The sequence below is a fragment of the Elephas maximus genome, chromosome 17 (genome assembly GCF_024166365.1).
Source record: "Elephas maximus indicus isolate mEleMax1 chromosome 17, mEleMax1 primary haplotype, whole genome shotgun sequence".
Taxonomy (NCBI): domain Eukaryota; kingdom Metazoa; phylum Chordata; class Mammalia; order Proboscidea; family Elephantidae; genus Elephas; species Elephas maximus.
Genome location: NC_064835.1, coordinates 80,525,398 through 80,552,439, shown reverse-complemented (window position 1 = coordinate 80,552,439; position 27,042 = coordinate 80,525,398). Strand labels below are relative to the sequence as shown.

The window sequence follows — 27,042 nt, the reverse complement described above, 5'->3', positions numbered from 1 at the left end:
AAGCCAGTTAACATTCTCCTCGACACCGAAGATGTAGTTCTGCTGTGTTGGACTTCCTGCAAGTGATTGAGCTGCTTTACTGAGTCTCCCGTTTCCTATCAATGAACTCTTTGGGATTTTATTAAATTTAGCGGACCCCCCTTTGGCATATGAGGAGATGGAGAAGAAAAGGGGGCAGTGACGGCTGTTACCACCACATGAAGATGGTGTACCCATTACTGTTCCTGCTTTTGTTTATGTTTTGGAACTATTAGTTTTGAAAGGGGGTTGGCTGTTTATGGAAACTGGAAGAAAGATAATACAGCTGATAAGTCATATTTAGCATTTCCATACTGACAAAATTTCTTAGTTATTTCTGAAGATAAAAATACATAATTTGACAATCAAAATCAAGAAAATATTTTTAGCTTCCAAATAACTTTTGGAAGAATATTGTGATTGCTGTTATATACTTAGAAATTATAATGCTTTTTCTTACATATATAGATTTAAATACAATGATTAAAAACTTGGTATAGTTATTTTTCTGTCATTTAATATCAGGAAATTAGATATCCCATAAAACTGATTTTTCTAGATAAAGGAAACTTTTAATTACTGCTTACTGGAAACCTTCTGTGTATGTGTAGGGAAGTACCTAGGAGCCTGATATGTATTAGTGTGTTTAATCTTTATAAAAACCTATAGGGTAGGAATTATCTTTATTTTACTCTTGAGAAAACCAAGGCTGTACAAGATCTTTTTGAATCCAAAGTCTTTTCTTTCCACACTTTCAAAGATTAATTTTTTGTAACACTTTGAAAAATAAGTTACAGTTTTCCCAACTGTCTTAGTCATCTAGTGCTGCTATAACAGAAGTACCACAAGTGGATGGTTTTAACAAAGAGAAGTTTATTTTCTCACAGTAAAGCAGGCTGAAAGTCCAAAGTTAGGGTGTCAGCTCCAGGGGAAGACTTCGTCTCTCTGTCGGCCTTCTCATCAGTCTTTCTCCGGACTAGGAGCTTCTTTGCACAGGAACCCCGGGTTGAAAGGACGCGCTCTGCACCTGGCACTGCTTTCTTGGTGGTATGAGGTCCCCAGTTCTGCCTACTTCTCTTTTCTTTTATCTCTTGAGAGCTAAAAGGTGGAGCAGGCCATACCCCAGGAAAACTCTTTACGTTGGATCAGGGAGGTGACCTGAGTAAGGGTGGTGTTACAATCCCACCCTAATCCTCTCAACATGAAATTACAATCACAAAGTGGAGGACAACCATACAATACTGGGAATCAGGGCCTGACCAAGTTGACACATATTTTTGGGGGAACAGAATTCAATCCATGACACCAACCTTATAAATAAACCACTGCCATCGGCGTTGATTCCAACTCATGGCGACTGTGTAGGACAGAGTAGAACTGCCCCGTAGAGTTTCCTAGGAGTGCCTGGCAGATTTGAACTGCTGACCTCTTGGTTAGCAGCCGTAGCACTGAACCAGTATGCCATCAGGGTTTCCACACCTATAAATAGTGAGTAAAATTTAACCTTACAGTGCTTTCAGATTTTGATTTCTGGTGTGGTTATTTAACTGTGATATCCCTCTGACTATGTGGCTTATAATACATGTTTGTCCCTGTACTAAATGGTCTGGCTGCACTGATTCTTGTCATCTCCTTTCCTGTCAAGATGTCTTAATATCTGTGTGTCCACCTCCAGCAGCTCTCACCTGCCTTCTGATCTGCTAACATAACTAAACTTGTTAGGCATGTGAATTAAAACTGAAAGCCACTGGATGCTGAATGAGGACCTATATGCCCTTCCTGCTAAGTAAAACCCATGAATTCATGTCATCTATGTCATCTCTTCATGGGTCTTTTTCCTTGATTTCTAGGTTTACAGTTTAATCAGAGGATTGAGCTGGAGTAGAAATTTATATGTAAAAATTGTATTTAGCTGATGTCATATTGCTAATGTTTGCTTCATTAATAAGGCTTTTTAAAAGAGTATAGATGTGGGTTGGTTTAAGGAAAAAAAAATACGACGGGTGAAGTTTTGTGAGTAATGAAGTCTTGCCGCTGTTGATATTTATCTTTATATTACATTATTTAGCAGGTCTGTTACTATTATTAAGGCTATAGTATTACATATCTCATAGAAATTGGATTTTTTTTTTCAAAATTACTTTGCTATATATAATTCCCAATCTGTTCATTAAATTTATATGAAAGAATTAGTAGGTGAAGAAATAGCAAATTAATTAAAAAGAAATTAGTCAGGGGCAAGTATAGATTTTCTCCATTTCAATTTTTTTTTTGCCTAATTATGTTGACAATAAATAAACTACCTATTGCTCATGTTTACCAAACTACCGTGGTGCTACTGGTGATCCTTGAAAGATTTAACAGGAGAAAAAAACAGGTTGCTTCTAACAATCAGTAGTGTATAAAGTGTTGCACTGAAAATATTTTAAATACATGCTAATTGCAAACTGTGCCTTCTTTAATTTATATTGTAAAGATAAACTTTTTAGATCTAGCAGAATTGTCAGACTTTATGTATTTTTCTGTCTTTTCTGTTTAATAAGTTTATAAATATTTTTAAAATAAACCTTAATGCTATGGTTCACAACTTCTGTGCTGCAAACCCCTCACAGGTGACTGCAAAGCACTGATTAATGTGTGAAAAGTATTTTTGGTATATTTTTGTAACAATATACATTATGATTATGAAAGCTCCCTCAGCTGAAACACTGAGCTTGAATGGGTTGTGTTAGTCAGTGTGAAGCAGTTACATTGTGATCAAAAGAAGATTCTATGTGACTGGAAACTATTAAGAACTAACCCTCTGAGTGTCTAACCTAGGCAGGGCAGAAAAAGTTTTCCTCAGTTAGTGATAAACCAAAAAACCAAACCCAGTGCCATTGAGTTGATTCCGACTCATAGCGACCCTATAGGATAGAGTAGAATTGCCCCATAGAGTTTCCAAGGAGCACCTGGTGGATTTGAACTGCCGACCCTTTGGTTAGCAGCTGTAGCACTTAACCGCTGTGCCACCAGGGTTTCCCAGTTAGTGATACCAAGGCTAAAAGATGGCCAGGTGAACCCTGTGATCAATGCCTGCGGAAATTTTGTAGACGTTGTGACACCTTTTTGTGCCGGAGTAGATAACTGGGTTACAGATATTGCCAATCTGTTTAGTATTTTTAAGTCTTTTAATCCTTTCACATGTGCCATCAAAAATTCCTTTGAAATCATGCCGTAAACACACAAAAAAGGCAGAGACCACTGCTGGGTATTTTCTATGTTTATATTTTCCTTTTTGTTTTAGGCAGGTGTCAATTATGACGTTAGAAACATTTCAGTTACATTAAATATTATGAATTCACAATTACACTCACATTCACTAATGTCTTTGGGAATTAAAAGTAAAGTTTTACCTTACTGCAGGATTTCAGGAAGAAAGCCAGCAAATTGATATATAATACTGCTGAAGTCTACCAATTACTTTTTAATTGGTCTTGTAGACCTCATTCTGAAACCAGAATGTTTTATTCTCCTAAGTGTGAATATGCTGTATGAAGTTTCTCTAATTGATTTGCTGTGCCCATTCCATTTGATGTATCATTTTTCACAATATTTCATAATTTGTGCTCACTTCTAATGAACAGAGTCGTTAGGACAGGCATGTCTAAGTACAACTGACAGCTAACATTAGGTGCCAGATGCAGTTTATAAAGCAATGTAGAACTGTAGAGAACAGTTTAAATAAATTAGCACCTGTACATTAGTCTCACTTGCTGGTAATTTATAAGCGAATCAGTAGAGATGACATTTAGGTAAGTCATTGATCAAGTTAACAGCTGCGAACCCACTGCCCAGCTGGGATACCTAATTAATAGAGATTGCATTCCTGACCCAGTGCTTCTCCTGGGTTGAGTCTGCAATCCTTTTATACACGACTTGATTTAAGCCTAAGAATATAGTTAAATGCCTTGCCGTCACTTCGGAGAACCGTGGAATTACCAATACTCCAGTTAAAGCCTTAAAATATCAGAAGCATATTTATTAAGAGGATCATTTTACCCCATAACTTCATTTAGTTAATTTTTTTTGTTGTTCACTTTCTTTTTTGGCCAGCAATTTTTGTTTTGGATTTAGGGTAAGCTTTGGAGGCCTGCTGTAGTTTCCTAAATTTCTAAAGGCTTCTGTGCTTTTCATTAAATGTATGCTTTACCTTTTTTAGAAGCAGTTGTGTGTGTGTGTGTGTATGATCAACAAGCCTTGGAACCATATTTGATTTTTTTTAAATGTGATATTAGTTTAAAACACCCAAGAACTTTGCCTAGTTGAATTCCATATGAGTTCTGAAACTTGATATAGGAAATTTTAAGCTAGAACTTAATATAGGAAAATGTGCTTTGTTTTATATTCCTGTGACTCAGGTTTTCTTCTGAGTGGGTTTAAACCTGAAAGATCAAAGCATTTACGATTTTATATTTCCACACTAGAGATGTGAGTGTTCTCTGTGTCCCCTATAAATTGTGAACCCCTAACTAATAATTTCAGTGGGGGTGGGGTATTAGAAGAGTCAGGTGATGCATGTTTATTTCTCAAGGACAAGGAGGAGAGATAAATAACTTCTGCAGTCACCAATAGATATTTGGTTTAAAGCTTTCATGAAGCTTAAACACCATAAGTCTGTTATTATTTGTTTGGTTTGGTTTTGGTATTGCACATTTTATTTTCACTATGTAGGAGAATACTAGCAGTATGTATATGTGCGTGTGTATGTACACACATCTTTCCTAATGTTAGAAATTCTCCCTACCTTCCTTTAATTTAGCATATTCAAAGAAACACTCATATACTAATGGCTGAGACACGCCAAAAGGCCTTCTTTAACAAATACATAAACAGAAAAGCCAGATTTGTTTCTTGGGGACTAAGCCTTAGAACTATGGTAAAGTAAGCTTATAAAAATCATCTAGGCCAACTCCTTTATTGCATACATACGTGACGAAAGTGACATCTTGAGGGTTTGATATTGACCAAAGGCCAACACAGCAAGTGGCGAAGCTGGTAATGGAAGGGGGAAGAGGTGGAGAAGTAGAGGGGAGAAAAAGGATCACATCCAAGTGGGAATATTTAGAATTTAGAAAGACATGAGCCCTGTTACATATTCTCTCCTACTTCTGAATTTTGGGCGTTATCTGAAAACAGGTATTATAATGATCATTTTTGACATGGCAGTATCAACAACCTTAAGAGAGTAAGGCACTGAGCAATGAGTTTGTATCTGTCTCAGATATAGATGCATGGATGTTGATGATGTTTGAATACCAGTGTGTTCACTACAGGCCATGTTCACAGTCTGGTTCTTAACCTGAGGAAAGACATCTTGAAACACAGATACTAAGCCTAAAGCAAACAAAAGACATGGGCTAGCTATATTGTTTTCAAGCTTCTTGAAGAATCAGTAATTGAGTCCCAACTGATATGCATACATGGTTTTTTTTTTTTTTTTTTTGAAGGGTTGGCTTTTTTCTTAATTTAAATAATAAGTTTCCATGTAGGCTGTTTAAAAGTGAAAAAAGAACTTATTTCAGATAATGATGAAATTTTTGTTAATTTTGTCAAGGTTGATGAACTTTGTCCAAGTGGGCCAAACCACAATTCAAATGTGAAATGCCAGTTGTCCTCTAATTTTAAGATACTTGAGGGCCTAGGTCACTTGCTGCTGGAACTTTTTCTGTACTGCCTGGTAGGTGCCATACACAAAACAGGGAATCAAAAAACCTTAACAATTAATAGATACATTAAAATTAACAGATAACCAGGTATTTCACTCACCACCTTCAGTGGTTTTCTGGTTGACTTAATCTCACCTATAGTAATATTTAAATTTTGCATTCTTTATCATGCTAATATAGATATTTCTAAATAATATACCAGAAAAGCTACTTTAAAAAAAAAAAAGGTATTTTAACATTTTCTCTGCCTTCTATTTCTCATTTCTAGTTGTAACTCTGAACCTTTCCCAACCAAATCTTTGGTGTAATTTAAAGTTTTATGTGAAATGGCTCGTCTTTTCCCCAACCATTTTTGTTACTTATTCTTTATTATAATTATTGTATTTGAAATACTAGGGGCCCTGGTAGTGCAGTGATTAAAGCGATTGACTAACTGAAAGTTCAGCTGTTTGAATTCGCCAGCAGCTTCACAGGAAAAAGACTTGGCAGTCTGCTTCCATAGGGATTTACAGCCTTGGAAATCCCCAGGGGGTCGCAATGAGTCGGAATGTAGGGGACGGCAGTGGAGTTTTTTTTTAAATTTGCGATACTATCCTTGTGTGAGTGTAAGAGAACATGCCGAAATTGGGATGCATCAGCTCTGTCAGACTCTGAATGGCTGCGCCAAATCTGCGTGGTTCTCACCAGTGATTCTTGATTTCTAGACAGCCAGGAGGCCATTAAAAAAGGGGAACTAAAAACTAATCTGGATTGCTCCGTAGACATCACCCCCTCCTGATCAGAGCCTGAACACACATTGGCACAAAATGGAAAGCAGTTCAATAAGTGGACAGCATACAACAGGCGAGCATTCCCCTGGCTCAAAGGCTGTCCACATTACGAAGACGATTCTTCCACGCATACCCCACTTTGTGTCGTGGGTGAGGGACTTAAATGGAACAATTACAGGACCTCCCAATCCCCCCTGGCTTTTGGAAACTGCCCCAGTAGATATAAAGAGCTCTTGGACACAAGCCCCCTTCCTGGTTTCATGGGTGAGGGATACAACAGGAACCTGCCTACTGCCGGTCTCCTGGCCAGGTAGGTCTACTTAGGTAGGCTGTAAGCTTAATACTACTTGTGCTACCCATTAACACCATACCTGAAAAGACAGAAAAATCCCTCTCCCAGCTATTTTTATATCCCTAGCATATGTGGCTAATTGTACAGTGAAACCTGTGAAAGGCAGAACTTGACGGGACTGCCTTGTTTCTCCCGGTCTTGCAAGTTTTCCACCTTTGACAGGGTGGTTTCCACTTTTCCATCACTGTCTATTAAGAATCCTGGTTGATAAACACCCAGTGAGTTTTCCTTCTCCAACAGGTTTCTGCCTTACACAGCTTCCGACTTCTACAGGTTTTACTGTATTTTTTAACCCTGCTAACAGCCTACTGCATTATGTCTTCGTGACTTCCTGAGGGAAGGGGGTGGTTAGCCCAGAATTGTACCTTTTTAACCCTCTTATCAAATATCAGGCTTTACTAGGCGTGGTGGTTTTGTTCTGAGATCTAGAGCTGCCAGCAGGGGAAACAGAGAAAACCTGGCTTGTCCAAAAGACTGTCTCCTCTCAGTGGTTTTTATACACTAAGCTTAATGCCTTGTGTTGAATTGGAAAATTGGTCTAGGTGTTGTATATTTTGGAAATTCCCAAGAATTCAGGAGATCAGCCCCTGGAAGACTTTAGCTTCTGATGTTTAGCGTTTTCCCAGTATGAGGCAGAAGCTTTCAAGTTTAAAGAGGATGAATGAAGTTGTCTACCATCTGTGACGGGAGCTTAGAGAAGGCTTGAGAGAAAATCACTGAGGAAGCCAAGGGGATAAGGGTAGAGATGGAGAGTTATGTATCATGTCTGGAAGGGATTGAGCAAATGCCTTTCTACTAAAATAAAAGTCAAGTCACAGTGTCCCTAATAGACCAGATTAGGAGCGGGACAGACTAAATAGTAGGGTGTGCCTGCCACTGGCAGTGCTAGTTTTTCCTAGCCAGGCTTTGATTTGGGGCTATGTAATCCTGGTCGTTTTTTTTTTTTTTAATCCTGGTCAGAGGAGCCCAGGTGGCACAATGGTTAAGAGCTTGGCTGCTAACTGAAAGGTCAGTGGTTTAAACCAACCAGCTACTCTGTGGGAGAAATGACCTGGTAGTCTGCTCCGGTAAAGATTATAGCCTAGGGAACCCTATAGGGCAGTTCAGCTCTGTCCTGTAGGGTTGTTGTGAGTTGGAATCAATTCAGCACCACATAACAGTAGCAATAATCCTGGTCAAGGAAGGCTGTATCTTACCATTGGGGCTTGTAGGGTGGGAAGGCCATCTGAGGGGAAGCAAGCTAGAATACCGCTGTGCTCCCCGTGTGGATCTTCTCCCACTATAGATATTATGTGGGATCAGCTTGCTGTCATAACTGAGGCAGAGCTGCCAATGACAAGACACAGCAGTAATTTCAGCAAGATAGTGCTGGTGAGATTGATGACTAGTGGTGAGACAGTGAACCGCAGCGGGTATTTTTTGATGCTGTACAACTGTGTACAGTTTCCAGTAGTGGCATCACGACCAGGAACAGATTTGGGAGAGAAAGAAGCCACTGCTCCCTCCCCTACTCCCCACCCGTTTTAGGAACTTTCATTTTATAACAGGTTAATGAAGTTTTAAAACCTTGCTGAAATACAACTCAGTAGCTTTAGCTGCTGTTGTTAGGTGCTGTCGTCTTGGTTCTGACTCCTAGCGACCCTATGCACAGCAGAACAAAACACCACCTGGTCCTGCACCATCCTCACAATTGTTGCTATGCTTGAGCCCATTGTTGCAGCCACTGTGACAGCCCATCTCATCAAGGGTCATTTTCTTTTTCACTGACCCTCCACCAAGCATGATGTCTTCAAGGGACTGATCCCTTCTGTTAACATGTCCAAAGTATGTGAGACGTAGTCTCACTATCCTTGGTTCCAAGGAGCATTCTGGTTGTACTTCTTCCAAGACAGATTTGCTTTAGTGTGGTGCTGTATTGCTATGGCTGCTAACCAAAAGGTCGGCAGTTTGAATCTACCAGTTGCTGCTTGGAAACCCCATGGGGCATTTCTGCTCTGTCCTGTAGGTCACCATGAGTTGGGACTAACTCATCAGCAACAGGTTTGGTTTTTTTATATTGAGCAAAGACTTTGGTTACAACAGGCTAGAGCTATGTGTGGTTTTTTAGATTAAAATTAAATAAAATTAAAAGTTTAGGTCCTCAGTTGCACTAGCCATATGTCAAGTATACTGCAGCCACACGGGCCCCCAGCAATCTTACTGGACAGCACAGACTATAGAATATTTCCATCATGACAGGAAGTTTCTATTGAACAGTGTGGGCTAGAGGATTGTTTCTTCATTCTCCCCCTAAATAAGAATTTGTATTTTTTGCCTTGTTTTATTTTGAAGAAAGAGAATGCTTTGGAACTGGTAACATCTGTCTGCAGTTTTGTTTTTATGGTGTCTCTCATTGAAACAATCCCAGATACCTGCAGAATTGGTCTTGAAAACAGTTCACAAATACTGTAAAAGAGTAAATTGAAATTTAGAAGTGTAGAGAATGTTTGTTTCAGTAACTCCTGAGAAAGCAATTGCAGACTAGGAATTATGGTAGAAGCCAGATTGAAATCAGTGGGGGAAAGGATAGGGGTATTTCTGAAAGTAGGTGGGTGCTTCTGAGAATGGGAATGTGAGGGGGAATTAAGAGTTATTTTCTGGCCTGGATGGTACCCACAAATATAGCAGCAATTGGTATGAAAAGGAAAAAAGAACGTGAGCATCAGTGCTTTGTGATTACTGGGTAGTAGTTTGGAAGGAAGACAGGAGGGACAAGGATGAGGAGAGAATAAACCAGCCAGATGGTATGGGTCTTGAAAGAAGTCGTCCCGTTTTGTTTGAATGAGGTAGGAGAGCCGCAGTAAGGCAGGGAAAGTGCTGTAAGAGAGGTATAAACAAAGAGGGGCCCAGGGGAGTCAGAGGAGGCTTCGTGTGTGAGGTTACATTTGATCAAGGCCTTGAAAGACAAATAGGAAAGTGTTAAGTGGAGAAAGAGAGCAATGGGTATTCCAGGCAGGGAAAACAATATGCAAAGACACTTGTTAAGAAAGTGGCTGGCTCTTCACAGTCATCTATTAAGAGCCAGATGAAAAGCATCACTGAATAAAAGTACCTGTCCACTCGCCTTTGTGCCCTCAGCGTGGCCTACCTGTGTTTCTGTCTAGGACCTGTGTGTGTTGTTTTATTGTACCATCTTATTGCAGGTATAATACTGCCACAGCCCCTGTGTTTGAGGTTACTCATGCATCTGTCTCTACTGCTAGAAGAAGCCATATCTTACTCATCTTTCTAACTAGTAGAGTACCTGGAACATAGTAGGTGGGGTAAATATTTGTTGAATAAAATTTATGAAGATAAATGGTTGATTTCTTTTTCTTTAAGGACATTTGGGTTATTTTCCTAATTTTACTACTCCATAGGTGAGTATTCCTAGTATCCAAGAAGAGGAAAATCTGTTTGCTGAGAGAGCCACGTTGGTTACCTGGGATAGGCAAAGAAGAGCACATTTTAAACTAAATTTCCGAAGGTGTAAGTGCTACTTCTGCCATTTATTTCAGTGGGATCTTGGGCTAGCTGCTTAGCTGGTGCTGCTTTCTGGAATAGAGCTAGTGAATGCAGGGCTGTTTTACAAGTCTTCAGATAACGGGGGGTGGTGTTTTATACCAACTGATAATGTCTATGAAGTTAACATTTATTGACTGCCTGCTGTGTGTGCTTCTTTTACAAATATCTTATTTAGTCCTCACAACAATCAGGTGAAGTTGATATACTTACGAATCAGAATCACTAGAATTGGTACTTGAAAAATATTCTTACGGCTATAATAAGACAAAATATGGACTATATATTATTTATACTTTCTTCCTGTTTTCATGTTCACTGCCTTCTTCTAAATTCTGAAATGCAGTGAAAATAAAGCCTTTACTGTAACACATTACTATAATGCTCTGCTCAAAACATATCTAGAGAATGCTCAACTTAATACTAAAACCCAAAATTCCCTTGTTCTTTCTAAGTAGTCACTGTTTATTTCAAAAAGGGTATTCACCTACTTGAGTTTTAACAACTGTGTGTGTTGACTGAGAGTTAAGCAGACACAGAAAGCAGCAAAGATACATTTTCATAAAATCAAGGTTAGCCCTTTGTTTGCTTCAGAATTTCTAAAGGAATCTGGTTAGAATGCCCCTAGGAGACAAACGGAATAGGTTAGGGTCATGTTAGTAGCATTCCGTGCATGCTAAACAGATGGCAGCGTGCTGGGAATGTTTCTGGTCTGTTATGTGTGTGTGTTTTGGTTTAAAAACAATTGGTTTGTTGTCCCTGCTGTTCCACTTTTGTCCCTTTTCTTTCCATCCTTTGTTCTTCATTGTTTTTACTGATTTATGATTTTGCTTTTTATCTGACATGATGATTTTTGCTCTGTGGTCCTTCTCCACAGTCTGTAAAGTCACTATATATATATATACACACACACACACATACATATTTATTTATATATATCTAGTAAATAGTGAGAGATGGTAAATTGATAAATGTGTTAATTTACTTTTAGCTCTGATTTTTTTTAAAAGTCACTTTTCCTAACCTTTTTGGTTTAATTTCAGAATACTTCCAGGAAATTCTTTCTTGTTAGCTTGTTTTTTTTTTTTTTTTAAAGGAGAGATTGCCTGTAAGATTTAGATATCCTTTGCAGTAGATGGTTTATTTTCAGGTTCTACCAATTACCTTTTTCATGAATTTTCTAAGCTTTAGTTTTTGTGATTAATCCAACAGTGCAATGGAATTCTTCACGTTTTCCTCTCCCTCTAGGACTCCTTCAGTGGCTGCCTAATAAGGGAACAGTAATTTTCGTACTTAAAAATGATGCCAACAACCTTTGATTCGTTTTTTTTCCTCCGTTGTGATTATGATGAATTCATCCTAAGTAGAAGAGTTGTACTTTCATATTTTTACACAGAAAACGTGCACCATATATGTTTATTTGCCAGCCGTGCCCTCCCCCTTGCGAGGTATCTTTGTAAACATGCTATGCTAATTTTGTTTTTACAGCAACATGTAAAAAAATTGGCATAGCAGCGCTTACGGAAATACCTCACGGGAGGCGGACATGGTTGGCAAGCAAACATAGAGGCGCATGTTATTTGTGTGAAAAATATGTCGTTCTTCCACGTTGTCTAATGTTCTAACCCAGGCCTTGGATTCATCAGCCCTTTGCTAAAATGGCCAGCCAGTCTTGGAGCCCTAGTTTTACACAGGGCTGCCATGTTCTGCTGTGAGAATGAGGGCTGAAACCTAACAGGCCTCAGGTACCAGAGGGTAGTGGTAGCTCTGCTGAGGATGGGCTGGGATTGGGAAGATCTTATATTTTTATTTTTCAAATTCTAATATTTTATCCTCCCTTTTTTATTTTAAAATTTTTCAAATTTCCAGAAAAGTTCATAGTCAATAAACACACATGTATGTATACGCAATATACTCTTCACCTAAATTCACTTAAGTTTGCCAAACATTTTGCCACATTTTGTCCATCTTTCTCTGTATATATAAATTTTTTGACTGAGTTGCGAAAATTTGCAGACATCATGACACTTCTCTTCTGAATACATCAGCATACATCTCTTTCATACTATTATCTCCCACAATACCATTATCGCATCTAATGGATTTCTAATTTATAATAGCATGTAATATACAGCCTATATTTAAATTTCCCTAGTTGTCCCCCAAATGTCTTTATAGCTGGCCAGTTTTGTAGAATCCAGACTACTTGTCTTGTATAATTGCCCCACATTCTGGCATTTCGATTGCATGCTCATGAGTGGATTCAAAATATGAACAGAATACTACTTACCTACATAGGTGATATTATGTCCTTCTCATAGAGGGTCGCTATGAGTCAGAATCGACTCGACGGCAGTCGGTTTGTTTTTTTTGTTTGGTTTTGTTGCATCACGTCAGGAGGTGTATAATGTCAGTTTGTCCCACTATTGATGATGGTATGTCTGATCCCTTGGCTAAGACGGTGACTGCTAGACCTCTTCATTGTAAAAGTACCTTTTCCTCATTTAAGTTAGTAAGTAATCTGTAGGGTGATATTTTGGGTCTGTGTGAATTTTTTTTTTTCCAGCATCCTTTCAGTCAGTGGCTTTGCAATTCACCAGTGACCCTTGCCTGAATTGATGATTACATTGGGAATTCGAAAACAATGATTTTCTACCTCTGTCATTCCTTATACTTTTGTTAACTGGTATTGTTCTATAAAAGAAGCACTTTCTTTTTCTCCTTGCCTTCTCACTTTGAGTATGTGTGTGTGTATACACTCTTAAATATTTACACACAAACACACACAGACATTGAATGTGTTATAAGGCCTTGTCATTACTCTTTTTGATGTTCAAATTGTCCCAAGTTTGGCCAGTAACCTGTTACTCGTTGCCTTGGAGTCGATTCTGACTCATAGTGACCCTATAGGACAGAGTAGAACTGCCCCATATGGTTTCCAGGAAGTGCCTGGTGGATTCGAACCACTGACCTTTTGGTTAGTAGCCATAGCTCTTAACCACTGTGCTACCAGGGTTTCCTTGTATCTGGCTCCTGTGTCCTTTGGAGCACTTCCTTCTTTTCTGGCACAGGATGATGTCCTAGGCTCATCTCGTGCTTGCCTTACACCTGGGATCAGCCATTTATCTAAGGAACTCTCTTCCTTTTACTGGGAAACAGTATTTAGAAACCAGGGTCTGGGTGTTAGGGGCCCCCTGTCACTCCTGGGGTTCTGTTGCTTGTATGCTTTTTCAGGGGACAGATCTAAGAAATGATTATTTTTTAAAGATCATGAGTTTATATCAGTATGTCCAATTCAAACTGTTACGTTTTAGAATTTTTTTTTTAATTTTTATTCTTTAATATATAAAACATTTATGTGGTTCAAAATTGAACCGCATAAAAAGTTATACCCAGAGAATCCTTGCTCTCCTCCCTGTGCCTCTCTCCCTACTCCCACCCATCCCTTAATAGGTAACTTTTTCTTATTTCTGCTTTGTCCTTGCCATGTTTACATTTGGAAAAAGAAGTCTATTTACCTATATTCTTATATACCTGCTCCTCACTGACTGACTGTCTCGTTATCTGACATTTCACGTTTACGACAGTAGTAAAAGATCTCTCTGACTATGTTGCACGTTAACAATGTGCAGTAATGAACACCAAGGCACGAGGTGAGAGTAACGCTGGCTGTGATGGTTAAGGTTATGTGTCACCTTGGCTGGGCCATGATTCTCAGTCATTCTGCAGTTATGTAATGATGTAATTTGGCAGTTATGTAATGATGTAGCCATCTTCCATTTTGTGATCTGACGTGGTCATCATCCATTTTTGCATAACACCAATTTTTGTGTAAACAACCTGGTCTTTGGAACCTAACCATGTTGATAAGTGAGAAGTGGGTGCATATATATTTTTTCATATTTCTATTTCTTATATCTAAGCTAGCATTCTACGTACACTGTTTTGCATATTGCTTTTCTCAGCAGTGTTTAAGAGCTACGACTGCTAACCAAAAGGTCAGCAGTTCAAATCCATCAGCTGCTCTTTGGAAACCTTGTGGGGCAATCCTGCTCTGTCCTGTAGGGTCGCTGTGAGTCAGAATTGAGGGCAATAGTTTTTTGTTTTTTTTTTAAATATAGTACTTGATTGTATAGGTGTACCATCATTTATTCAGCTAATGCCCATATGTGAGTGTTTTGGTTGTTTTGAACCTGAATTACCTTTGCTTATGTTGTTTTCTATTTGTAGGGGTGTATCTTCAGAGTAAATTTGTACAAGTGGGATCGCTGGTAAACATTTGTGTAGTTTTGTTAGATAGTGCCAAATTTCAGCCTAGAGGCTGTACCATTTTGCACTCGCACCAGCATTGTGCCACAACGTCCTGTATAGCCTTACCAACAATAAGCTGTCAAGCTTTCAAATATTTGCCATTCCTGTTAGATGAAAAATGGTATCTCAGTAGTTTTAATTGTACTTTTTTCTTATTTATTAGATGTGAGCCATATTTTCAAATGTTTAAGAGTCGTGTGTAAATCATTTTCTGTGAACTGTTAGTATCTTGCCCATTTTGTCTATTGAGCTTTTGATCTGTTTTTCTCTCCCTCGATTTTTAAGACCTTTCTTAGATATTATGAAGATTAACCCTTTGTCTGTAATATAAACTTGCATTATTCTCCCAGTCGGTCATTTATATTTTGACCTTGTTTATGGCATTTTTTGCCATTGAGAAGTTTTTGTTTTTTTTATGTAGCTTAACTGGTCAATCTTGTATTATTACTGAGTTTTGAGTCATAGTTAAAGACTTTCTCACAGCTAGGTTATAAAGTAATCCACCCATGTTGTCTTCTGGTCCTTGTTTGGTTTCATTTTCTACGTTTAGATCTCTGATTCACTTGGCATTTATTTTAGTGCTTGGATCCAGTTTTATCCTTTTCCAAATGGTAATCCAGTTTTCTCAGCATCACTTATTAAAACGTCTACCTTTTTTCCTAGAGAGAAGGGAGAGGAGTTCCTGGTTTAAAAAAAAAGAAAAAGTTTATTAAATTAGCACTCTGTTTGGTCTCTTTTTTTTTTTTTTTAGTTTTAATTTGTTTGCCAGAAGGCTGAATGAGAGAGAGCATCTTGACCCAGAGTCACAACTGGGTTCCCTAATATAATTGAATTGCTCCCAAAATTATAAGCCTCTTCTTCCAGGGCAGAATCTGGTGCAGCACATTTACTGTAAGGGTGGTTAGAGAAGGCTGTGTCCTGAGAAAAGGGTCCCTAAAATAGCAGCACTGCGTTTTAATGAGCTACCAGTTCATTTAGCGTCCAGGAGGGTGCCAAGATTCAAGGCCACAGACTGCTAAGCTGACACTGCTTAAAAAGGATGAAAATGCACTTTTTAAATGGTGAGGAGGGGAATTGGAGAAGACACTGTAATGACTTATGCAGTTGTTCTCAAGGGCATGGAGGGCCAGTACTGCTCTCTAGGAGGTAACAAGCATTTAGAAATATGTGTGGGGTGGAATTTATCACAAGGAAAAGAATTTAGGGGTATTTCTGGCGTGTTTTGAAAAAAGGCCATCTATGTTATTTGACCTACAATATGGGGAAACGTCTGCAACAGGAGGTATCACACTAAAAATGCCAACAGCATCCCTATTGAGACACAAACGCTTAAGAGAACTTATTTGAAAAGAGTGGAGTTTAAAAATCTCTCACAACTTCTGGGAAGAGTCCAAAGAGCATTTAAAAACACCAGGGGTGTCATAGTAGATGAGAATTAGAGCCTGTTGTTTTCAGTATCCCATCCTTTGAGTTAAATGATTGCTCTTGAACATAAAACCACAGAAGTAGTATAGAAATACCTCTAGTTTTCTCTTACAACAACCAAAAAAAAAAAGAGCTATCATTTGTGGTATCACATTCAAGGAGTGGTATGTTTTAAACTGACACTTGAAAATGGTCAATAGCCACTTTCGTGGTTACAATGTCTTTCTTTTTTTATGGGGATGTGTATTAGTTTCCGAGGGCTGCCGTAACAAAATACCACAAATTGGGTGGCTTGTAAGAACAGACGTTCATTGTCTCACAGTTCTGGAGGCTAGGAGTTGGAAATCAGGGTGTTGGCCATGTTTCTTTCTTCTGAGGGAGTATAGGATCCATGCCTGTCTCCTAGTTTCTGGTACCAGCTGATGATTCTTGGCATTCTTTGGCTTAGAGATGAATCACTCATAATCTCTGCCTACATCTTCACATGGCTGTCTTCCCTGTTCGTCTCTGTGTTTCTCCACCTCTTTTATAAGACCACCGTTCGTATTGGATTAGGGCCCACACTACTTCAGTATGACCTCATTTTAACTTAACTGATAACATCTTCAAAGACCCTATTGCCAAGCAAGGCCACATTCATAGGTATGGGAGTTATGGCTTCAGTATATTTTTTTGGGGGGATACGGTTTAATCCATAATACCGAAAAACACCAAACCTGTTGCTATCAGGTCAATTCTGATTCATAACAACCCTATAGGACAGAATAGAACTGCTCCATAGGGTTTTCAAGGCTGTAATTTTTATGGAAGCAAACTGCCGCATCCTTCTCCTGCAGAGCAGCTAGTGGGTTCAAACCTCAGACCTTGGAGTTAACAACTGAGCACTTAACCACTACTCCATCAGGGCTCGTCAGTTGGTAATTGGGGATGGTAATTTTATTATCCTATTTAAAAAATTATGAAATGAGATAAGCGTATTAAAATCTTAGTTCAGTGTGTGGCACATAGTAAGCGCATAATAACTGTTAGTTATAATGTTATCTTGTTTTAATGAGTTGCTAATTAACTTCTGTGTGTATTTTCAGAGAGCTATTGTTTACCTTTTTCCAAGTGGTTTGTTTGAGAAGCAAGCCCGGCCATCAATGAAGGTAGTATTGTACTTAATGTTTTTGAAATTTTTGCTTAATTTTAGATTACAGTAATTATCTAATGCACTTTTAATTTATTTTACAGCATCCTGACTACATTTTTCCAAAACAAAGTGGTAAGCTTGCTCAAGAATGAAATAAACATTTTCTTCTTTACTACAGTGTTGAGTTGTGAATCAGCAGCCTCTTCATATATGTATGGTAGAGACACACTTGCATGTTATGTTAGTTGTGAAGCAGGTAAAAAGTATTTTGTTACAAGGTATCAATGATTAGAGTTTGCAAGCTATTTCTTTTGAATTACATAAAAGTAAAATTAGATTAGATTGGAGTTTATGCTTATACTAATGTCCCACTAATTTATTTGCATATTAATATGCCTTTTTGAGGAAGAGTTTGGTGCAGGTCTGCTGGCAATAAATTCTTTTCAGCATTCGTTTATGCAAAAAATTTTTAACTTCATTTTTGAAGGGTATCAGCACTGAATAGACTTTTTTCATTTTGTTCTTTCAGCACTTTAATGATGTCGTTCCATTGTCTTCTGACTTCCATTGTATCTGATGGGTAGTTAGCTGTCATTCTTATTGTGTTTCCTGCTTTCTCTGGCTTCTTTTAAGATTTCCTCTTTAGCTTTTAAAATGTGTTTGAAAAAAACATCCTGAAGAAAGCAAATAACAAGCTTTAAGTTTGCTAGGACACTGAACAATATATTTGCTATACATTAGAAACCTCTTATCCAGTGTGAACTGATGGTATTTGTCAGTTAATTGAAAAAGTCTTTTAAAGCCAAAATCTTTTTTTTTAATGCCCAAAATGTAAACTTACACTTATTCTTCAGTCTTCTAATATAACCTTGTAGATTTTTTCCTTTGAGTATGTGTGTGTCCCTCCTTGACTCATTTGCACATGCCACTGTTTTGATTTTGAGTTTTGATTTCCTTACAGAGGAGCAAAGATCTTAAAGAAACTTTCTAAGAAATTTGAGTGCTAAATAACTTTAGGTTTTTATGAATTTTTCCCCTTATCCACAGTAAAGGTGAATGTAACTTTTTTTAGCAACTTGCATTTGAGTGTTTCTAAAGCATTCAACTTAGTTTTCATAGGAACAGCAGCTGTCTTTTCTGTTTGCATTTAAGTTTTATCTGTTTATGTAATGCTTAATTCATGTAATCATGGAAGGAAGTACAAATGTAATAAATAGATTTGGAGTAAACTAACTATTAGTAAGCATATAACTCAGCAGCAAAGATGTGTAGGTATGCTGTAGAATAGCCTGATGGCCACAAATGCTCAGTATGCTGGTACCGTTAGTATGTTTTAGAGAGTTGATTAAATAGCGATTGGACAGAGAGCAGATATTTACACAGTCAAATTTATTTGGTTTGATTTATGTTTCTACTAAGTCTTGCTGTATTCAAAGCTAGGCATTCTATCATTCTACTTCCTCATCTCACTCTTGCAAATAGTGTTTTATTTTGATTCTTTCTGTAAATATTTTGAATCTTTTAATAAGTCTGTTCTTTCATATTTTGTTTTTCATATTTCATCAGTTCTTATACATGGCTAATTATAAAGTATACCATTGATTTAATAATAGCTTTGGGGGAAAATAAATAAAGATTTATTAAAAATACATATTTATTTTAAAGATGCAGCTCACTTTAATAGAAGTAAATCTGTATACACAAGGCACAGTAACTTGTACCTGGTGGCTTTTCCACGGGACTTCAAACCGGTTCAGTCTTGGCTGACAAAGCAAAACTGGAACAGACACAGAGTTTTTAAAATTTGGGTGATGGGAACAGTAATCACAAGGGAGAAATTATGGTCGAAGCACTGGAATGAAAGACTCAAAAGAGGCAAAGTAAGCCCTTTCAGGAGCCTGATGTGTGAGATTGGATTATTGGCAGAACTGTAGAGAGTAACACACATTGAAAGCTGTGCAGTAGTCTGCCATCTTTGAGCAGGGCACCACTATTTCCGACTCTGCTCAAAATCTGACGGGCAAGACGGTTGCTACGCAATGCCTACGCTGCCCTCGTTTTCTGAGAGGGAGATAAGTTTCCAGCAAAGCTTCCATCCGTAATTTTACTCATTCCAGTTCACCCAAATTTTGAAAATTCAGGTCTGTTTCAGTTTTCTTGCCTTGGTGGTGACTGAACCGGGAAGAACCAGTTTGAAGCCCTGTTTTTCTGTAAATGTCTGTAATGATGGTGATTTTTTTTTCTTTTTGACTGGCTCCTATATTTTTGAACCTCTCAGCTCGCCCACCTATGTGTTCTTTGTGTCTACTACTTGCATTTCTTATTATCTGCCACTCTGGTACTGGTTCTTTCCTTCAAATCATACTTCTACTATAAGAAGCTTATTATTACTACCAGCTGGAATGTCACAACCGAAACTCGTAATACCTCCCTGCAAAATGTCCGTGTGTTGTTTTGGAAGTATGTTGTATTGGTAGGATTATCGTAAATTGCATTTAAGTACGTTTAAACTGTATTCCTTTAGAATTAGCAAAATATTTCCCCCCCCACCTACCTCCCAATTTTGCTGTACTTTGTAAATATAGGACAAACTGATTTTTTTTTTATCTTAAAAAATACCTGAAATTTTGATTTGCATACATTATGGCAATTACAGCATTCTACCATTTCCCTTATTAAAAGATAAATCCTTCCAGATCGTATTAGGTAAACAAAAAATCCTGCCTATACTTCATAAAGAGGTGAAAATATTGGGAAAAAAACAAACTTACACTGGGTAGGTGACAAAAGCCAGAATGCTATGAGTTGGAGTTGATGGCAACAGGTATGGTTTTAATATTAAGGAAGAAGCCCTGGTGGTGCGGTCGTTAAAGCACTCAGCTGCTGACAAAAGGTTGGTGATGGAAACCCCCCAGCCATTCTGTGGGAGAAAGACGTGGCGGCCCGCTTCCATAAAGATTTACAACCTCGGAAACCCTATGGGGCAGTCCCGCTCTGTCCTGTAGGGTCGCTATAAGTTAGAATCAACTCAGTGGCAACAGAATATTAGGGAAGAGGTTAAGTGAGGCAAAGATTGTTAATTTATATAGATAAAACCTAATCCCCATTAAGTGGAATAACCTTTTGTACCACACGTTTGTTTAAAAAAAAAAGCTGTTAACTAAGGCTATAGAGAATTTGAATAACACAGCATGCATGACTTTATAGATTCAAAGAAAACATTTTCTTTTCAGATGTCAATAGAACTTTAATAGAATTATAGGTCATAAAGAAATCCTAATAAATTCTAAAAAGTAGAAATCGTATAGATTAGATTTTCTAACTTAAAATTAATAGAACCATGCAACTCTTGGGTTAAAAGGAAACCAAAATTTAAACTGCAGGCTGATTTCCAAGGAGCGGCTGGTGGATTTGAACTGCCAACTTCGTAATAAGCAGCTGTAGCACTTAACCGCTGCACTGCCAGAGCGCCATATATTTATAAGAAATTAAGAAAAACTGAAATAAATGAACTAAGAATTCAAGAAGCCAGAAAAAGAAAAACTAAGTTAATGAATGAAGCAAAGAAATTTAAAAGTGGGATACGATAAATAACATTTAATTCTTTGAAAAAAAACAATGAAATCAATCAACATGTTATATGTCTGCTCAAGGAAAAAAGAAAATATAAGGGGACAATATTAAGAATTTTAATATTATTCAAAGAATATTTTATAAGTGTAAGATTGTTATAGGTAACTTTATTCTAATTAAATTAAAAAATCTCCTGGATAATAACAGTAGCTGTCATTTATTCAAACTTAGAGGGGCCCAAGCACAGCTCTGAGTGCTTTGCATATTTTAACTTATAATCTGCACAACAGTTTTAGTAAATAGGCCCTATTAGTCCCCCCATTTTACGTCTGTAGGAATTAAAAGACACAGGTAGGAAGCAACAGAGCCAGAATCCAGACCCAGGTAGTCGTGACTCCAGAGCATGTGTAACTAATCCTTGTTGCCGTCAAGTCAGTGCTGACTTAGAGCAACCCTATAGGATAGAGTAGAATTGTCCCATAGGGTTTCCAGGGAGCAGCTGGCGGATTATACTCTATTAACTCTTAGACAGTAGTTTAAAGAAAAATATAATTATCAAAATAATCTTGATTAGAAGAATATTGTTGTTGTTGTGTGCCGTTGAGGTAATTCAGACTCATAGTGACCTCGCGTGATGGAGTAGAACTGCCCATAGGGTTTTCTAGGCTGTAATCTTTATGGGAGCAGACCGCCAGGTCTTTTCTCCCATTGGATCGGCTGATGAGTTCGAACTGCCCCCGACCTTTTGGTTAGCAGCCGAGTGCTTAATGATTGCTCCACAAGGTAATCAAATATAATCAAGGTGGCACAAGGCCTAGATGCTTTTATTGGTGTGTTCTATCCTATGTTGAAAAGCCCTTAACTTTCGTATTATGTAAACTGTTGCAGAGCAGGAAAAAAAAAAAGACAGCTTCTGTATTCACTTTAAGGGCTCACACATTTATCAAATCTGAACACAAATTGTGTAGGAAAGACATCTATATATGTAGTCCCTGACTTAAGACAGGGTTCTGTTCCGATGACTGTCATAAGTCAGTTCTGAAGTAAGTCAGACATGGTTGGTTCTCACGTCGGTCAAATACAGTGTGATTCTGTCTTTAGATGCCTTGAAACCAGGCATCAACTCTGCCTCTTTGTGAATATAGGTCCATTCTGGCATTCTTTTCCAAAGCAAACTTGTTTCATCAGTGTTGAAAATCTTATCATTAGTAATATGTACTACGTAGTGTTGTAGTGCATAATTTGCTGATGTTTAAAAAAAAAAAAACTGTCCTTAAGTGTTTTTTGTTTTTATTTTTATAAGTGGATCGTCATAATTCCAATACGCAGTAAGTCAGGACTACCTATAGTCTGTCCTTACTAAATAAAATGCTAACAAACCAATTAAAGCATTATACTGTCATATTCCAAAGGACCTTTGTATACCTGGGAATATAAGGATGATTTAACATCAGGGATTTATTAATGTAATTCTCTATGTTAATTGAGTCAAGGAAAAAATAATAGTTTCCATAGGTGCAGAAAAATTATGTAATAAAATTTAGTATTCATTTTTTTATTTAAAAAAAGCCTGAATAAACTGGAAGTAGAGATTGTTTTAGATTGATAAAAAGACTATTATGAGAAACAGAAACACATAAAATTTAAAAAATGTGTCATTGGATGTCTTCCCATTAAGTTGAGGAACAAGATAGGTATGCCTGTGCTTGTTTTTTTTATTGAATATTGTTTTCAGAAGTCTTAATCAGTGTGATAAAAAAAGGCAAAGAAATTCAGAATAAAGAAATGACTATTCATAGATGTTATGATCGTCTGTTTAGAAAATACAAAACCATAAACTAAAAACTGTGTTAGAATTTCAGTAGATTTCATTATTTGGGTATCTGCATACTGGAACATTCAAACTATGAATTATTCTGGGAGAATTTTTTTAATGGTACCTTTTATAAAAACATACCACAGTATAGCTGACGGGTGGAATGCTGATCTTGTAGAGGTGCCGTGAGCAGCGTGCCAGTTGACGACATCATGGCGGCCAAGCCCACACGATAAAACCAGTGTAGGGTGGACGATCTGAGTACCATAATGGCCTTATTGATTATAAATGAATTGTGATCTTTCTCTGTCTTCATGTGTTTTGATAAGCAAGAATTGTTTTAAAAACATTGATTTCTAAGTCAGGGCAAAAAAAATGAAGCATTGACTTCCAGCTGTACAAATATATACATGTACACACATATAAATACAAATATACACACATGTATACGTATGCACACATATACATACATGTACGTGTGTACGTACATATGCATACATGTACGTACACACGTACATGCTTGTACATACATATACACCCACACGCATACATGCACACACACATATACACATGTATATGTGTATTCCCTTTCTCTCAATCCATTTAATAAAATTTGTAACCAATTTGTACCTAGAAGATGACAGAATTGGTTCAAGCCTTTTTAAAAGTCATGTGTTTTTGGAATTAAGAAATTCAAACACTAGAACAAAATTAAATAAGGTAACTATGTAAACGAATGGTATGGTAAAGGACAAATATAGCACTGTCATTACTTCTTATACAGTGAAACCTGTGAGAGCCAGAACTCTACAGGACTGCCTAGTTTTTCTGGGTCTTGCTAGTTTTCCGCCTTTCACAGGGTGCAGTCTTACCGCTGTTCTGTAGCTCGTTTTAGTGGAAAATATTTGAGATTTCCTTCTCTGATGGGTTTCTACTTTCCACAGTTTCCAGCTTTCGCAGGTTTTACTGTGTAACAAGTATTACACCCTTAGGTCACACCAAAAGCAAAGGACTAAGATTGATAAATTGCCTATTTCAAAATTTAACACTTCTTTTGGACAGAGAGGGAGTCCCTGGGTGGTGCAAACCATTAATGCGCTTAGCTGCTAACCGAAAGGCTGGAGGTTTTGTGTCCACCTAGAGGCCATTGAAACGTGACAGAGCACAGTTCTATTCTGACACATGAAGAGTCGCCAGGAGTCTGAATCAACTCAGTGGTAGCTGGTATAATAGAAAAATGGGCAAAGGAAAACAGGCAGTTCATAAAGAAGAAAATAAAAGTAGCCAATAAACATATGAAAGTATGCTGGACTATATGAAGAGGAACATGGCATCAGGATTGGTGGGAGACACATTAACAACCTGCGATACACAGATGACACAACCTTGCTTGCTGAAAGCGAAGAGGACTTGAGACACTTACTGATGAAGGTCAAAGACTGCAGGCTTCAGTTATGGATTACACCTCAACATGAAGAAAAAACAAAAATCCTCACAACCGGACCAATGAGCAACATCATGATAAATGGAGAAAAGATTGAACTTGTCAAGGATTTCGTTTTATTGGGATCCACAGTCAACACCCCTGGAAGCAGCAGTTGAGAAATCAAATGACGTTTTGCATTGGGCACATCTGCTGCAAAAGACCTTTTTAAAGTGTTCAAAAGCAAAGACGTTACTTTGAGGACTAAGGTGCGCTTGACCCAACCATGATATTTTCAACCATCTCATATGCACGCGAAAGCCGAACAGTGAATAAGGAAGACCCAAGAAGAACTGATGCATTTGAATTATGGTGTTGGTGAAGAATATTGAGTATACCATGGACTGCCAGGAGAATGAACAAGTCTGTTTTGGAAGAGATACAGCCAGAGTGCTGCTTGGAAGCAAGGATGGCGAGACTTCTTCTCATGTACTTTGAAAACGTTATCAGGAGGGACCAGTCCCTGGAGAAGGACATCAATCTTTTAAGGTAGAGGGTTAGCGGAAAAAGAGGAAGACCCTCAATAAGATGGATTGACAACAGTGGTTGCAACAATGGGCTCAAACATGGCAACAATTTTGAGGTTGGCACAGGACTGGGCAGTGTTTCATTTTGTTGTAAATAGGGTCACTATGAGTCGGAACAGACTTAACGGCACCTAGTTACAACATCAACAATAAACAATAATGAGAGACTATTATCACATATCAGATTTGCAATTATAAATATTGTCAGCAAAAAATTAGAAACAATTTCAGTGTCCATCATAGGGTAGCTAAATAAACTATCAGTCATACTATGGAATAATACACAGATGGTAAAAAGGCTGAGAGAGAGCTAGGTGTATTAGCACAGATAAGACATGTTGTTGGGTGGAAAAGCAATGTAGTGTGTTATGTAAATGCAGTTTCATGCCATTGGTGTTTTAAAAAAATCTATATTTTACTTAGGTATTTATATGTAAATACACAGAGTCCAGAACAGTAAACTGTGAACTGATAACAATGGTTGCTTCTGGTGAGAGGATTGTAATATTTAATCTTTATAAGAAGAATGGATTACTTGTATAATTAAATTTCATTAAAGAAAAAAAGAAGATAACTGAATGGGGGGAGGATGGAAAGCCCACTGTCACCAGCAACAAAAACTAAAATATCTGCAACAAAAACTAAAATATCTACAACTAAAACTTGAAAAAAAAAAAGTAACAGATTTGCACAGAAAAATCTAAAACATAGTTAAAGGTTATAAATAAAAATTTCAGTAGTTGGGCAAAAGATTCAGTGTTTCTGTAATGGAAGACTCAGTACTGAAGAGTTACTACTCACAAAGTTCTTGGTAAATTTCATATAATTTCAAAGTTCTGACAGGGTTTTGGGAAGAAATGTGTCCAGTTTATTTGAAAGAGTGAATGTGTATGAAGCAGCAAGAAAGTTTAAAAAATACATGATAATGATGGCATTTACCCTACCACTTACCATAATACTTCTAAAAGCCCTGGTATTTAAAATGTTGGAAACGGTACGAGATAGGCAGACACCTAGACCCGTGGAACAGAATAGAGCATTCTGCATCAACATATGTTTATTTATGCCATTTTTTTTTTAATTCTAAGACAGTTTTTCAAATTTTAGCATCTTAGACAACATGCTGCATCTTACAACTAATGTAAACTCTGATGAGTACCATAGTTTGACAGCTTTTTTTCTTTCTGTGTGGTATGTAAGTTATAGTACATGATGGTACATTGTAAAGACAGCTTGAGGGCAGTGTCTGACCTCCTGCTTCACAAGGGGAAAGGAGAATAAAGATCAACAGCCCAAGGCTGATTCCTGTGAGGCGGAGGTCAGACATGCACCCTGTCTCTGCCATTTTTGGTAATTCTGACATCAACCATCCCACCCCCAGTACTCTCTGTTAGGTTCAGTAATTCATTGCAGTGGCCACACAGAGCTCACAGACTACACTCAAAATGATGGGGTTTATTAGGAAATTAACGGTTACAATTCAGGCTCAAGAACACCTGGGATACCGTTCTTCCATCAGGATAGCCACTCCACAGCTGTGCCAGGCGTGCCTCTCCCTTTCCCTCAGTCTCTGCCCAAAGGTACTCAGCTTTCTCTCTCCATGGGCCAGGAAGCCCACCACTCCCTCTCCTGCTGCCAGGTCTCTGCTGCTGGATCTCTCCTGCTGGTCTCTCCTTCCTTCGTGATGGGTGGGTTCCTCCCGTCTGTTCTGGTGTTGACCTCTTTAAGGCAAAACTGACCAGTCCTCTTGGTAGGCCACAGTTACCCTATCACACAGTCCCCTGGGTGGGAATTACAAGCCCATGGCTAGAAAGGCCACACCCTGTGGACATCGTCAGTCTGTGACATTTTAGATTCAGTAAAATCAAATATGTGTGTGTGTTTATATAAATTTAGCTCGGGAGATTCCTATCCCAGTAGTCACAGTTAATGAATTTTCAAAGGTGAATAAAAGTAGACACAACATAAAAGTGTTAACTAATGAACTGATCATTTGTGAAATGAGACCCAACTCAAATGTCCCTTCAAGCTTTATATAAGAGCCTTATCTCCATCCTTGACCTTGGTCTTTCTTTGTTACTGTCTTGCTGACCACCTTAACAGTACATTAAAATTGATTGCATACTGATGTTAATATTGGAAAATATGCAGGACTTCATGAAATCTGTGAAAATGTTGTAGAACTACTTAAGTCATGGACAAAGTCACTGGCAAATTAAGGATCTGGTTTTATTTTTCAAGCTAAACTCCCAATCAGATCTTTTTTTCGCTGTTTGTTACGAAGTTTTAGAATCTGTTTTAAGTGTGTTCACTTTAAGTGACCTGTATCTGTTATAGATGACCCTCAGGGAGGAAAGACATTCTGCATGCGTTACAGGTGGCATTTC

General features: G+C 37.9%; 1 protein-coding gene across 1 annotated transcript in view; it reads left to right on the top strand.

Moving 5' to 3' along the window:
* MRPS9 (mitochondrial ribosomal protein S9) overlaps positions 1–27,042 on the top strand; it is a 64,242-nt gene that overhangs the window by 13,765 nt on the left and 23,435 nt on the right. Inside the window, exons 3-4 of the mRNA XM_049856733.1 lie at positions 17,210–17,272; positions 17,358–17,388. Coding sequence (XP_049712690.1) covers positions 17,210–17,272; positions 17,358–17,388 — 94 coding nt within the window. The remainder of the gene's footprint in view (positions 1–17,209; positions 17,273–17,357; positions 17,389–27,042) is intronic.